We start from the raw sequence: 14,482 nt of genomic DNA on the forward strand, positions 1-14,482 counted from the left end.
GAGTCCGGAATGGTACGCACTGTCCACCTCACACTAAGCAAGAAACTAGGAAAACCAAGGAAGTGTCTTTCTCATGGACAGGAGAAATGAAGGACATGAAGACAAATGGAAGAAAAATGAGGGGAAAACGCTTAAAAGAAAAAAGAGAGAAAGAGGAAAAGAAACAGAGGCTGTCAGGGAAAGATAGAGAGACATGGAAAAGTGAACATGGGAAACACAGGGCAAGACTAACGGAGACAGTAAGTGACAAGAAAAAAAGATAAATGGGAGAAGTGAGAAGGAGAAAAAGAACCGTGGGCCGGCCAAAGGAGAGGAGGGTTTCTTTTATTTCTCAGCCAGGAAGAGGCTCTGTGGTGCCTCTGCAGTAAGCTGTTTTCCCCTTGTGTGTCATTTTCAGTGGTTTTAGAGGATGAGGTCTGTTAGAGACGGGGCATGCTACATCTCCTGAAGGGCCAAACAGAAATGTGAGATGCAGGAAGGGTATTCGGATGCATCTTCCCCAGAGCAGAGCTACTCATTAGGAATGTGGGGCTTTCGCTGGGGTGGCCTCCTACAACCAATGGTGCTCAAAACTTCACTTAGCATGAACTCCCCATGACACTACTGTGCATCTCCGGAAATATTAGTGGTTAACAGTGATGATGATGAGGATGAGAATAGTATTAGCACCTCCAAGTGAAAATTCATCCTCTGGCTCTTATGACCATTAGCAGGGCCTCCCCTGAGAATTTACACAGTTAGTTCCTTTCGAATTTATACACTTGATTCTTTGTGAACGTTTAACTGTTACAAGCACACACATGAATACAAAAATCAAATTCAATCACACCCGTATCTGCTCCCAGTTGAATCAGTACTTACAGCCAAATCCTGAACTAGTTTCTCTTCAAAGGAATACTCCTCTGTTTCTATCCAAAATCTCTGATAGCCATGGAGGAAGAGGTTAATAGAGCGGTGCCTGAGCGGAAGGGGTGAGAGTGAGGTCAAGGGGGAACCGTGGAACATGTTCTTTTAGTTTGGCAGTTAATGGTTAGTAAGCGGGACAGACTTTTGTACAATTCTTATCTTCTGATTGGTCAGGGTGGCCGGTAGCACACCATATACATTCATTTCAAAGAAACCAGAACCTTCTACCGTGGCGGTTCCTGAATATTGGAATACCTTCTGAGAATAACAATGGTTAGTGCAAGACATGGTGGTAACTGTCATCCTACTCTGGTCTCACAGGGTCTTCATCCCATTTCTCTTCTAATGAGAAATATGTCATTAGGCCAAGTGACAGTCCTGACGTGTTTGCTTCATATGGCAGTTTGGTTACTCCTTTAGGCTGAGCACCTGCCCGGGTAATCTAAACTAAATAACGCCGATGGTGAGTGGTTTAGTATCACATACACTGGAAACATCAAAGTGTGGCTTCATTTTGTTCTCCAAGTAACCACACCAGCAAGGTTCTCCCACTTTTACTTAGCAAGGAAAGGCTGGGGCATGTAATGTCATTAGCATGTTCTCTGTATGCCTGGTGGATTCTAGCTATGTCCCTGGTATCTGGGAACACTGAATAACTGGCATGAACCACTCCTCATAAGCCAGGATTGCCTTCTAGGAATATTAGCCACCGTATAGGAGCTAAGCATGGCCACTGCTATATCTGAGGAGTGCGGTGAACAGGGGAGGACAGGAAGACAAAGGTCATTACCAGAGTCATTAAGACCTGGTCATGGTTTTTGGTAGAAGACTGTCCCTGCCATCTTTCTTCAAAACCTGACCAATCAGAGTTCCTTTTAAAAATTGTACAAATTTGTGATTTTTATGGTAACGTTAAATCATGGTCAAGAAAGGAGGAGTGTGCAGAGAATGGGCAGGTCTCTCCACAAGTTACATTACCATTAAAATGGGTATAAGCCTGTCATATTGAGTTTTTTCATTAACCTTTTCCAGCCAAACCCGTTGAAAGGTGCTCAGGAAGAAATTGTTAATTTTGTGTCTGGAGAAAAGCATACAGGTTTTCTTTTAAAAACTAACACCAGAGAAACAGTTTCCACATAACAAAATAAATCCCATTAGCCCTTTAGTTTGGAAGAGTCACAAAGTGGAGAAGAGGGGCTGTCTCCATCATCAGCTTCTTAGTGAGTTGCTATGAAATCTACTTACAATCGTCCATGAAGAGAGAACACCCAGGACAACTGCTCTGGAACAACTGGGCTCGGGTCGCCATGTTCCATCAAGGACATGGTGAATCCCTGGACTTACTCTTACCCATACAGAGGTAGAACTGCTGAAGGAGCAGCCTAAATTTGTAAGGATGGTACCAACATTTTCAGTGGATTTAGGAAAAATGCTTGTTTTTGGGAGACATAGTTTCTGCCTAGCTGTCCTGGCCCTGGAGACACGTGCTTAGAGCTGAGCTCTTCTGGAGGCCAAGTTAGCACCGCAGCAGGTAGAAATCACAACCAGAGAGGGAAGCAAACACTTTCTGATGTTTCACCACTTCCAGAAAACTAACAAAAATCCTGTGCTCTTTTAATTTTTCTACTGGGCTCTGAATTTCACTTTTCTGTCAGAACTGTAGCAGCCTTCATGCCTATCACTGCTTAATTTTTCAGCTTTTTATTCATGAATTCTACTTGATTTAGTGGTGCTTCATTCCCTTTCAAAGACAGTAATCTGTTTTCTCAAGAGACCCGTTGGAGCAGGTGTGTGTTTCAGAGGCCGATTCTCAACCATCTTCAAAGACACTAAGTAGGAAGGCCCAGGTGGCCAGTGGGCTCAGGACGAGGTCACAGGATACTCTGGACAAATGATGGCCAAGATCCACAATTTGATGAAAGCAAAATGTCAAGTACAGGAATGGTCTTTATCTGATATTCCAAAGAAACGCATTTTTTTACACGAGATTCAGAGTACACTTGTCCAAGTCAGTTTTCTTTTCCTGAGCAGGTGAGAATGTTCCTATTGATTTGAAAGTTGATGAAGCAGAGGCTAATATCCAATCACCAGCCTTGTTTATTGATCATAGGCTCAACCATAGCAGCTCTGAGATCAATCTGAGGATGGGAATGTTGCCAAGTCACCAAAAACACTCAGTCAGTCTCAGTGGTCATCGCTGGCTCAGTCTGGCACTGACACCCTCCCCTGTGTTGACACAAGATGCGTCACAAACTTTTCAGAAAAGCCCTCGCATATCTTTTACTTCAAAGTATAAGCTGAAACACTCAGTTAAAGGCATCATGCCCCTGACAGGTCTCCTGGGACATCTCTAGTCTTTCTGCATCTTGACAGCAAACATGCACGCTGAAAGATTCCCAGGTTACATTTCTGTTCCTGCTGAGGAAATGGTAATTCTTCTGTCACCCGTGCCTGAGAGGAGAAATACTGTTTGACCTGCTGATGGAATTTGGGGTAAAGTGTTTTAAAAAACACTCCCTTTTTCCAGAAGCCTTTACATCCTCACAGAGAATTCCACCTGAGCAAAAGTAGAGGGTCTCCATAAGTTTACTTGGCTGACTTAACAGTGCAAAATGGTGAGCTGAACAGGCATGGCTGCTAGGGAGTCTCACCTGGTTTCAGATTTTATGCTTACCTTGATGGCCTTAGCAGACCCTTATACTACGTAGACTGCTGCAGCTCCATAGGACAAGGACGCCAATTTCTGTTCCTTAGATCAAGAGTGTAAGGGCCAGAAGAGAGCACAGCTCTGGAAGGATACCTCAATTCTCATCACTGGCTCAAGTGCCAGAAAAAAATGACAGAATACTTACCTGGGCAGGTTGTAGAGAGGGGCCATCCTGAAACAGGCCACCACTGCCCGTTTCCGCTGCTTTGACAACAGTTTGTGCCAGACAGCCTTCTTGGACCTCAAAGGCTGCTCCACCTGAGAAGAATTCACATGGGTAGGTACACATTATGGCTGATCTTCTGGTGGCCGAAGACAGTCATCTGTAGCCCAGAGTTCTTGGAAGAATTTTGGCTTCTCAGCCGTAGTGAGCAAAATGTACCCAGTGATAGCTGATTCAGTTTGTGAAGGTCTTAGGTTTTCTTCCTTCTCCCAACTGCTTTTAGCCATTTATTGCCTAATAGCAGCTTTACAAATGCTAAGGGACTTAAATGGGTCGTTTGAGCTAATGTCAAGAGTTGGACAACACTGGAAGGGGAAGGAATTGAGGGGTATCACAAGGCACCAAGATGATACTTGGGGGTGACCTGGGATTATCCTTGTTTCTTGTTTTCTCAGTCTTACATATAAGGGCCCTTGAAGCTAAGAGCTACGTGTGGAGAGGAGATTTGTCTTCTCCAGGGTGGTCTGGCTTCCTCCCTCCTCAGAGCAGATGCTCCTTACCTGCTCCAGGTGGAAGACAGCTGCTGAAATTCTCTGCACACGCTCTACTGTCTTTTCTGGATTAGAAGGTTCTTCACTCTTCAGAACATCCTTGTAGAGATTCAGTTGCCATTTTACAGCTGGGTCATCAGACTGGAAAGTGAAGCAAACCCATGAGATGAGCAATTTCCTCTACTTCATACTGAAAAAGCCTTTTACTCCTACCATGGTTCCACAGTAATCAAGACTCTTTTCTGTTATTGCTTCTCTCATTTTCTCTATTATCATTTTCTGGAACACTGTAGATGTTATGTAGGAACTTCTCACCCTGGCTTCCGTGTTCATTCTGTAACATTTTCCATCCCTTTCTCTCTCTGTGCTGCATTTTGGATAATTTCTTTAAAGCAAACTTCTAATTTATAAATTCTCTTTTCAGTTGTGTCTAGCCTACTTTTTAATCTATTTATTAGTTTTTAATTTTAATAACTACTTTAAATTTTTATAATCACTATGATGTCTTTTTTAAAACACATCCTCCTTTTTAACAAATAATGTCCACGAATTCTATTGCTTCCTTTAACTGTTTTAATTATGCTTATGTTTAAATCCCTTTCTACAGCTCCTCATGCTTGAATTCTTCTCTTTGATTCATATGCTGACCCTCTAATGGTGGTAGATTTCCTTACCTGCTTTGTAAATTTTTTTAAAATATGAGCTTGTCTTCAGCCAGAGCTTTATTTATTGCCATTCCAGCCCATATTTTAGGAGGTAGAGACTCTCCAAGTGGCTCAATGGTTGTTTCTGCAAAATATTCATGCATTTCCCTGGTTCAAGGCTAATTTTAGGTAAGTTTCTCACTCTGTATTGATGCACACCATGGGTAATTAGATTCCATGCTCCTCTTTCTTTAAGATAATTAAAAACCCCAGCCCCCAAGATACCCATTTGGCCTGGAGAACTGAGTTCTCCCAACAGCCTAGCTTCTCTTCATTACCATGATTTAGAGTGTTTTCTTTCTTCTGGCACTTGAGATTTCTTTTTATTGCCTTTTTTTCTAGTGTATTTTATCCACCTTTCCTATGTGTTTGGGGTGGAAAGGAGAGGTTTTTGTGTTCACCTTAGGGCATAATGTATCTGAGGAAAGAGTTGTTCAGATTCACAGGCCTGGAAACATCTCAGATCACCTTTAAAGTCAAAATTATCTATTTTTTTTTTTATTATACCAACTAGGACACAAAATTATTTTGTTTCAAAAATCTCTTTAGAGAAGGAGGTGCTAAAACTTCCCCCAGGCGTCCATTTCTCTGTTTAACAAGATTTACCGTCAGTAAACTCTGACACCTAATCCAAATACCCCCTGCTATGGCTTGGCATCCGCATAGTGGGAAGTGGGAAGACATGCTTTATCGGATGCCTCTTTGCATCCTCTTTGTAATAGCAAAGGAAAGAACAAAAATTAAGGGCTGTTTATGTATCAATAAAAAATTTTTTTCTTAAAGTTAAAAAAAAATTAAAGCTAGTCCTACCAATTAAATATGAATGCTCCAAAACTGTTCTTACAACACATTTAAAAAACACAAGTAAACCACGTGAGAGGATGGGACCCTGCAGCCAGAGCACAGCCTGTGTGAGTTCCCGTTGTCTTCCTGAGGCATCACCTTTTCCTGCAAGTGCAAGTTATTCCGCAGATGTTCCTTGACCTCTTCATCTGTGTCCCTCTGTGGAAAGAGATGTCACATTTTACTCCTAGAGATCACCATGGAACTGTCAAGTGGGGTATGGGGCTGTATGAATGATTAACACAGTTTTGCGGAGATGTTTATTAAAAGAACAAAAGAAAAAATACTACAGAGGTTTGTAAAGTGTACACATTGACTCCAAAACCAGCTTTAAAAATGAGGGCAGTGGCCTTTGTACACCTTGGTTTCTGTTCATCTGCCCCCGACCCCTGCTCCCTGGGACAGGGAACTAACCCTCAGGGGCTGAGCGCCTACCGCCACCACCCGCTTCCACGCCCAGCACAGTCGGACGGGCAGCTTACGTAGCCGTAGCGTGATTTCGCCAGGGAGATCAGCTCCTGATCGCCTGGGGTGCACATATTCAAGCCAATGGGCAGCATTTTCTTGAGAGCAGCCACGATGAGGGAGGTCTGGATGGAATACAAGTCTCCCCTCCGCTTTGTCTTCTTCCGTTCCTGGTCCTGTCCTCCAGACTAGGAGATGATGTTGAAATAAACAGAAGGGGGCTCAGTGACTCTCTGAAAGGAACTGCCTCGTCTCAGAGGCCGCCTGCCTCCTTATGGCCCTGTCAGTACAGGTTGGGCCTTACTACATGTCAAAGGACAGTAAAAAGAGAGCATGTTAAACAAACTCAAACCAGGTGGCCATAAAAGACCAGCTCTAAGCCTGAGCCTCCTCCTTCTGTGCATGCACACAGAACCACGTGACTAAACACACATCACAGACACCTACGGTCTTCGCTCACTCACTTCTGGACCAAAGGAACAAATAAGCTGGTGTTTTGCAAAAAGAATGATGTAATAACTGGCAAAATGACCCCAGAAAAGAACTGAGATTCCTGATGCTGGGGAATCAGGAAAAACGTGTAAGAGCATCCACCACAGAGAAATTGCTCTATGTTTCAAACCAAGGCTGAAGCTGGTGTTTTGGAGCACCTCCCTACCACAAGGCTGTGCGAATTCCCACAGGAATAGGACAACCCTACTGCTTTCGGACCTGGCTGGGTGAAAGTTAGGAGAAAAACTGATGATGTGAAAGAAATGGGAGTTTGCACTTATCTTTGGCTCACACCTTCTCATCCTTTCCAGAAAGGGTTCATTGAGTGAGGAATCCAAGGCACCAGGCCACGGTGCTATGGCAGCCCCAGGAACCCCACTGGGGACCCCCAGCACATGGTGGGCCCAGGTGGGTTCAAGGAAACCAGGCACTGCAGTGACTGGAGTTTCACCATGCCAACTGCAAAGGCGCAAAGTCAACCACGTGGGGCCCTGCTTGCTGGACTGTGCCTTAGCTGGGCGGGCATTGGCTAGAAGTGGGGAGGGCTGGGTGGCCGGAAGCAAGACAAATACTCTGAGGGAGAGGCATGCTTTGTTTTGTGAGGTGCTGTGGAGTGTTTGCAGCAGGAGGTGGCAGCACTGTGGTTTGCAATGACACACAGACAGGGGCTCTGGGAGCAGGGGAAGGCTGGATGCCTCCCCTGCAAGTGGCACGTAAGATCTGGACCTCTCGGGCTGAGGCTGAATTCATTTTATGAGAGATGGGCTTTCTGAAGAGGAAAGGAGGACAATCAACATGGCCTTGGGACTATTCTCTTTAAATTACTTTCTAAAACCTGAAAGAGGTTCACAATTATTAATGGACACTCTTGAAAAGGATGTGAATTCTTTCACCACACTGTGGCTGCTGTACCTTCATGTGGTTCTATCACAGAAACCGCAGCAAAGCTCCTGGCCAGAAAAACCCAGTCTGGCCAAACACTGCCAGATGATTTTTCTGGTTGCAGGGGTGCCTTGTGTCCAGTGCTCCAAAACACCAGTCAGTCCCCAGGACAGCAGGGGAGGGACAGTAAGATATATAAAAGGGGAAAGGAACGAGGCTAAGAGAAGGAGGCCTCTCGTGTTCTAGAACATAGCAGAAAGTGAAAGCTGGTTCACACAGAGGCTGGCAGTTCTGCCATTTACTGAGTGCCGCTAGGTCCCTTACATATTCTACCATCAGATGTAGAATTCCAAAGGTGGTGTCTTAGAGCAAAACTTATTTATAGTCTAAATTACTCCTAAAAATGTTTCCAATCATCCATAAAAGATAGAACCTGGTTAAGTTTATATAAACTATATGGTATCATGTATACATGACACTAGAATGTAAATAGTAACAGAGTATACAATCAAGTAAATATGCTCAAAAACATAACTATGTGGACTTGACTACACAATTTGAATTATTTCTTGCTCACTCTCTATTTGATTTGGCCGATCTCATGTGGTTCTAATCATAAATGCCACGTATAGGATGTGACTCCCATGTGCCTGCTACTTCTACAAAATATTTATAATCCTGCCAACAACCCTGGAATATTAATGAGTCAGTTTTGTAAATGAGAACAGGATGCTCCGGGAGGTTAAGTAATTTTTCCAAGGTCACACAGCAGATAAGCACCTGAGCCAACCCTGCCCAGGCTCCATTTTCCTTCTCTCACTAGGAGCTTGCATGTGACCTGGTTCCTGTGTATCTCCCTTTCTCCACCACATACCTTAGGGTAGAGGGCTTGGACAAAGGCAGCAGATACACATTAATGAACAAAAAGAGAAAAATTTCTATGTAATAACCTGTAGGGATAACTGGAAAATTGTCCCAGGGTTTATTCCACCATATGCACATTTTATGCAAAAACTCCTGGTTATCTGCTGACTTCAAAACCTTGAGTTTAGTCCTTGAAAGACTGTCTTTGAATCACAGGAGACTTGGCCAACAGGCAGAACAAGTACAGTGTGAAAGCGCTGAGACCACTAACAGCAAATATGACTCTGACCCCGGGTGGCACTGTAGGGAGTGAGTCCCTCGGGTTCTCAACCCGGGCAGTCATCCCTATGTCTGTCAGTGTGGTGGCTGCCGAGAGGGCAGCTGGGGAAGGGAGCAGAGATAGCAAGGAGACCTCGGTTAGGGCGAGGCTTGGCTGGCTTCCCCGGCTTCCCCATCCAAGGGTGGGTAGGCCTACATTCACTCTTTGACAGGCAGTTGTCTTCCCTGGAGCAGGCCTGGGGGACCTCCAGGTGGGCAAATCCATTCTGTACCACCCCCATGGTGATCACTGTGCAGAGGGGGCCAGAGCCTGGCACCTCTACTACTAGGACAGAAAAGACACGTCATGCATTTGACCTGTACCTTTACTTGCATGGCCTGTGTGAAAGACAAAAGAAAAGAAACAAGGAGAAGAGTCAGTCAGTATAAAAGCAGGGGTCCAAGGCATAAGGTACAACATGTTAGTCATAGCTTCTTAGCCCCAGTTTCTCAGCCAGCACAACAGAAACTCAACTGCGTTGGAGGCCAGTCGAGCATGGCATGAAGAGCGAGTGGGAGTTTAGGATGGAGGTTAATTTGGTCAAAGGACTTACATCCAAGCCCAAGCAGTCCACTGCCAGGGGGAAGGCTCAACCCAGAGACCAGCCTTCTGGAGTGTGCAGCACTCAGACCCGACCCAGGGTGGGCTTCAGATCCGGCCACCCACATGAACTCTCTAGACCTGAAGTCTTTGCCCCTTCCACCTCCCTCCTTTCACCTGGGTGGGCCACAGACAATCTGCCATGTAACCAAAGACTTCCATTTTATTTATTTCTTCTACCCACCACATTGTTAACCCCAGTAACTTTGTGGCTACAAAAAGAGAGGGGAGAACTGAGATAAGGGGCAATGCTTCTGCTTCTACTAAAAGAAGGTTTGCTTAAAAAAAAGAAGTACTCTAGAAATATCCAAGGTGAGACTCAGGATCACCCACAACCCAAAGTATGGGGCATTTCCCTTCCTGTGCTGCAACCTTTAAACATACCCTCGGTCAAATGCTCCTACGTGCTAATTTTATTCTTTTCTTCACATATTGCTAAGATTAGTTAACTCATTGCAATTCCCTAATGCTGGAAATGCTTTTTTAAAAAGGTTGGCTGAAACTTTTTATTTCCTAAATAGAAATTTATCAATTCCTAGACCTTCAAAATCATTCCATTTCTCTACACTTAGATCATCAAGTCTCACCAGCAGTTTATAACCAAACAGATTATTTTATGTATAGAATTTAAGGAAAAAACCCCAGACTTTTAAGGGATAAGGGAGCTTGAAGAGGACACACCACATGGACATAGCACAGGGACAGTCTGCATCAGGCCCCTGAACAAAGGCAAGCGTGTGCCGTGGGAAGTTCGTATCCCCATTGGGAGGGGAAATGGAGAGAAGACAAGTCAACCCAACGTTAGATATTAGAGGAAAAGGAGAATTTATGGCAGTCTGGGAATAAGGAGAGAAAGAGAGAGAGAGAAAGAGGGGGGAGAGGGGAGAGAGAGAAGAGAAAGGGGAGAGTGTGCTGAGCACACATGCACACAAAGGAGGGACGGCAGTGAGAGAAGGGGGGAAGGGTGGAGGGAGGATGGGGGAAGGGGAAAAGGACTGAGAGGGGGAGTGTGTGCTTCTGTGTGTGTGTGTATGTGTGTGTGTGTGAGAGAGAGAGAGAGAGAGGAGCCAGCGAGTGCACCTATCAGCACAACGCAGATGTGCAAAACCAAAAGGAATAAAAATAAAAGAGAAAAGAGGTGGGAGGAGGGAATGAGTGAGAGAGAGGAGAGTGAATGAGAGCGGACCTTGGAGCAAGAAGAAAACTCATACATACAACTCTGAATACCCTTGAAAATCTCAAAGATATTGTCTAGAATATCTCCTGTCCATTTTCAACCCCCTGAAATCACATTCTATGCGGTGCAGTGGCTTTGAACCATGAGGCACGCTAATATTTCCTGCATCACAGCTCTTTTTATTCTATTGTTTAGAACCTTGGTAAAGGAACTGGTGTTTCTTGGGCTAAACATGTTCTAACTTACCATTCCCCTCCGAGGAAGCTGCTGCCATTTTTCCAGAAAACAAAACACGTTTAAAAACAAAACAAAACAAAAAAACACTTGCTCAGCTTAGTTATATTTAGCTTAACATATATTTGCAAACTGGTGTTACATAAACAAAATATACAATGAGCTCTTCAAAACATATCTGCGTTACCTGCCAGAAAAATAACAGCTTTGAACTGATCCTCAATTAATCCGGTATGAACGGGGTGGCCCACTGTATATTTTCTCCACTTCCTTTCCTCTCGCAGCAGGTAATGTGCGGTGTGTGCAGCGTGTGTGGCATGCAGCATTCACTCACACACACCTCCACAGAGCCTGCCGTACGCACTGAGGCCAACTGCCTTTATACGACACCAGAGTTCAATCAGGGGTGGAGATGAAAGCAAGCACACGTGACCATTCAGGTCGGGCGGTAGACAGAATGTCTAATTGAGGGGGCAGCAAAGGCAACAGGGATTCAACCACAAAGTAAGAATACCCCCTTCCCTGGCCCCTCAATATGCCGTTCTACACCCCCAAAAATACCAGAAATGGCCATGAATTGCTGTTTGTTGGAGGCATGGTATCTCTTTGTCTGAAATAATGCACTACATTTATCAAATATTATTCTATTTTAGAGATACCATTGAAACTGACTTTTAAGCAGAACATCTTAGTAGAGCCGGGAGGAGTCAGGTAGTCAGCTTGACCCCATTCTACAGGTTGGGAAACTGGGGCCTAAGGAGCTAAAGTGAATGATGCAAGCCGGCAGCTACAGTTAACAGCTGGGCCGGGGAGCACTTAGCTGCCTCTCAGTTGCCGGTTTATTTACTACTACACGCTGGGTCCCAACTGAGGCAACAGGGATAATATGAATATTTGTTGTCCTGAGGAACACGGAAAATATTACTTCACACCCAGGGAGTGTCCTCTCATCCACTACATTGTAATTTTGACCTATCTCACGTGGCCCAGGAAGAACTGGCGTACAATGTCAACGGAAACGCAAGAGTTTGCTCCGACAGACTAACCTTACCACCAGGGAAGAGGCCCAGATTCTGAACGTGACCAACCTCTGGCAAGACAAATACCCCTTTTCCTCATTCAGTGATGTGAATGAACAAAATGTCAGGTTAGTTTGTTAGTAGGTGGGTTTTGAAATGTCATTTTCTGTAGCCTCATCTCTTTCTGAATGTGAACCCAAGGACCCTGAGCATTCATTTGTCACCAGACGGTTGAGGCGTCTCTGCCATTTCTGCTCATCCAGGATTGCAATCCTTGTATCAGAGTCATTTCTGTTGCTTTGTGGCCACCCCCTGATAGTCCCAGTGGATGCTCGCTGGGTCAGCCCTGAGCCAGTGGGTCCACCCCAAGTTGAAGACAGTATGGAATCTGCTTGGGATTTATCAACTTTCTGTAGGTAGATGGGGTCAAAGAAGAGCCTGTGACGGCTGTAAGAAGCCCCTACACAGCTGGGCGTGGTGGCTTATGCCTGTGATCCCAGCACTTAGAGGGGCCCAGGTGGGAGGATCACTTGCAGCCAGGAGTTTGAGACCAGCCTGGGCAAGACCGTGAAACCCCATCTCTAAAAAAAAATTAAAAAATTAGCCAGGTGTGGCAACTTTTTACCCAGCAGAGGCAACTTAAGCCAGATGTCCCAGGGAGCTAGATCTGAAAAATCCTACCTTGTGTACCTCACATGAACAGCAGATGTGTTTACCAAAAGAATGCAAAATGAATTTTGGAAAATCAAATAAAATTATCTAAAACACAAAAGGATCCACCATAAGGTTCCTTTGCAGCAAGTATTCCTCTTGAATGTGATCCCTCTGCTTTGTATATGCATAATTTTGTCAAATTTTATTAAGCAATGTGTGCTAAAAGTATATTCTAGTGTATACTTAAAGTGCATTCTAAAGTCTAAAGGTCAAATTTTGGACGTTGGAAGAAGTGTTAGTGTCAACTTAGCTAAAAGGTGAAAGGGACAGAAAGTTGAGAGTGATTGTGGCTGACCAGAGCTAGCTATGTTTGGTGGAGCTCCAGGTGCTGAGGTTTTCATTTTTGGTGTCATATCAGCCCATTGTTTTCCGCTTACATATATGAGTCCTCCATCCCAAAGGGTTATTTGAAAGATGCCCAAGGGCTATGCTACAAACCCATGATTCTCATCTTTCACTTCTGAAGGGTCCCCATGCACATTCCACCTTCGTGTTCCTCAAAGGCAGCACTGTCCCAGCAATGAGAGAGATGCACATCTCAGGTATTCCATGTCACTTATACTTGACATATACAACCAACCCTCATTGAGGCACATTTCTTGGGGGAACAGAGTCAAGGGTAAGCCATAACAGCTGGTAACAAAGCATCACACTTAAGTAGGCTTTGCTTTTGTATGTACACCTGAAAGGGTGTGTCTGAGAATTCTCTCCAATTAAAATAAGGAAGCCTCAGTGTGCAGAGCTAACTCGGGAGGAGCAGGGAGGCCAATTTCCACCTCCTGTATTCCTGCTACGCTCCTGTCTATAGGTTACTCTTTTTTCAGACAGACGTCTGGTATGCCCTCTTTCAAACATTTCCTGTAGGGAGAAGGACAAATGTTTGACTTTCTGAGTGCAACTGTCATGAAAAATAAACAGAAGGCATTAAGAGGTCAACACAGCTGAAATAAAACAGGTATCGGATATTCCATATAGGAGGAAAACAAGCATAATGTAAGAGTATATGCAACTGAAATCTTCAAAGCAAGATAATTTCTTCCTAGCTAATCGAAAGGTGGCTCTAGGCACATATATTTCTGTAGCTTCACTACACTGGAAGTATTCTATTTTAAAGCCACAAATAGCAGCTTCTATTTAGGAGACCTCTCAAATGCCTTAGGCAAGTCTTGGAACTTAAACTTTCTGACATACAAGCAACTAGTTATTCATAAAATGTGATGACCATGCTTATTTGAGAGCAGTTTCTTCTGGTTCATTCTTAAACAACAGCAGAGACTGTTGGTTATATAGTTTGACCTAACTGCAGTACAGTGTTAATCCCCACAAAATAGAAAATGGATCCAAGTCATGGCTGAGGTCAAGGTTGAGGAGTCTCTGGAATTGGTTTCTATGGACTTACTTTTGACATCTTGCTTTTGCTGTCTCCAGTCAAAAATGCCAAATTATTTATTTCATTCTGAATCACAAAATTTTGCTCTTCCCTCTTGAAGTTCTATGTGAGGGGAAATAAAAAAAAGCAAACATTACAATGAAGTTTCCCAAGGTTTGCACCCATCACAACTGTCCTAAATCCAGGGCACAAATGTGTCCTTACGTGCGATTTACACCACAGGATGAAGACCTCTGCCACCATGCGGAAGAGCTGGTCAGAATCGGCGTCAGGGCTTTTGAGCCAGTTAGATCTGGGTCAAAAAGTAAATGAACAGGGATTTGAAATTCAGTTAGGACTGAAATATTCACACTCTAAAAATTATTCCAACATTGGCTACCTACACTCATCCAGATAAAACTTCATTCCCATATGAAGGCAATCGTCCAGGAGACTAAATATCAATGTACTCC

General features: G+C 44.2%; 1 protein-coding gene across 1 annotated transcript in view; it reads right to left on the reverse strand.

Moving 5' to 3' along the window:
- RYR3 (ryanodine receptor 3) overlaps positions 1 to 14,482 on the reverse strand; it is a 338,847-nt gene that overhangs the window by 43,943 nt on the left and 280,422 nt on the right. The window contains exons 68-75 of the mRNA XM_045543649.1: positions 14,235 to 14,322; positions 14,040 to 14,132; positions 9,220 to 9,234; positions 6,357 to 6,527; positions 5,974 to 6,033; positions 4,337 to 4,468; positions 3,759 to 3,871; positions 862 to 958 (exon numbers count right to left, since the gene is read on the reverse strand). Of these exons, the coding sequence (XP_045399605.1) occupies positions 862 to 958; positions 3,759 to 3,871; positions 4,337 to 4,468; positions 5,974 to 6,033; positions 6,357 to 6,527; positions 9,220 to 9,234; positions 14,040 to 14,132; positions 14,235 to 14,322 (769 nt within the window). The remainder of the gene's footprint in view (positions 1 to 861; positions 959 to 3,758; positions 3,872 to 4,336; positions 4,469 to 5,973; positions 6,034 to 6,356; positions 6,528 to 9,219; positions 9,235 to 14,039; positions 14,133 to 14,234; positions 14,323 to 14,482) is intronic.

The sequence above is a fragment of the Lemur catta genome, chromosome 1, assembly GCF_020740605.2.
Source record: "Lemur catta isolate mLemCat1 chromosome 1, mLemCat1.pri, whole genome shotgun sequence".
Taxonomy (NCBI): domain Eukaryota; kingdom Metazoa; phylum Chordata; class Mammalia; order Primates; family Lemuridae; genus Lemur; species Lemur catta.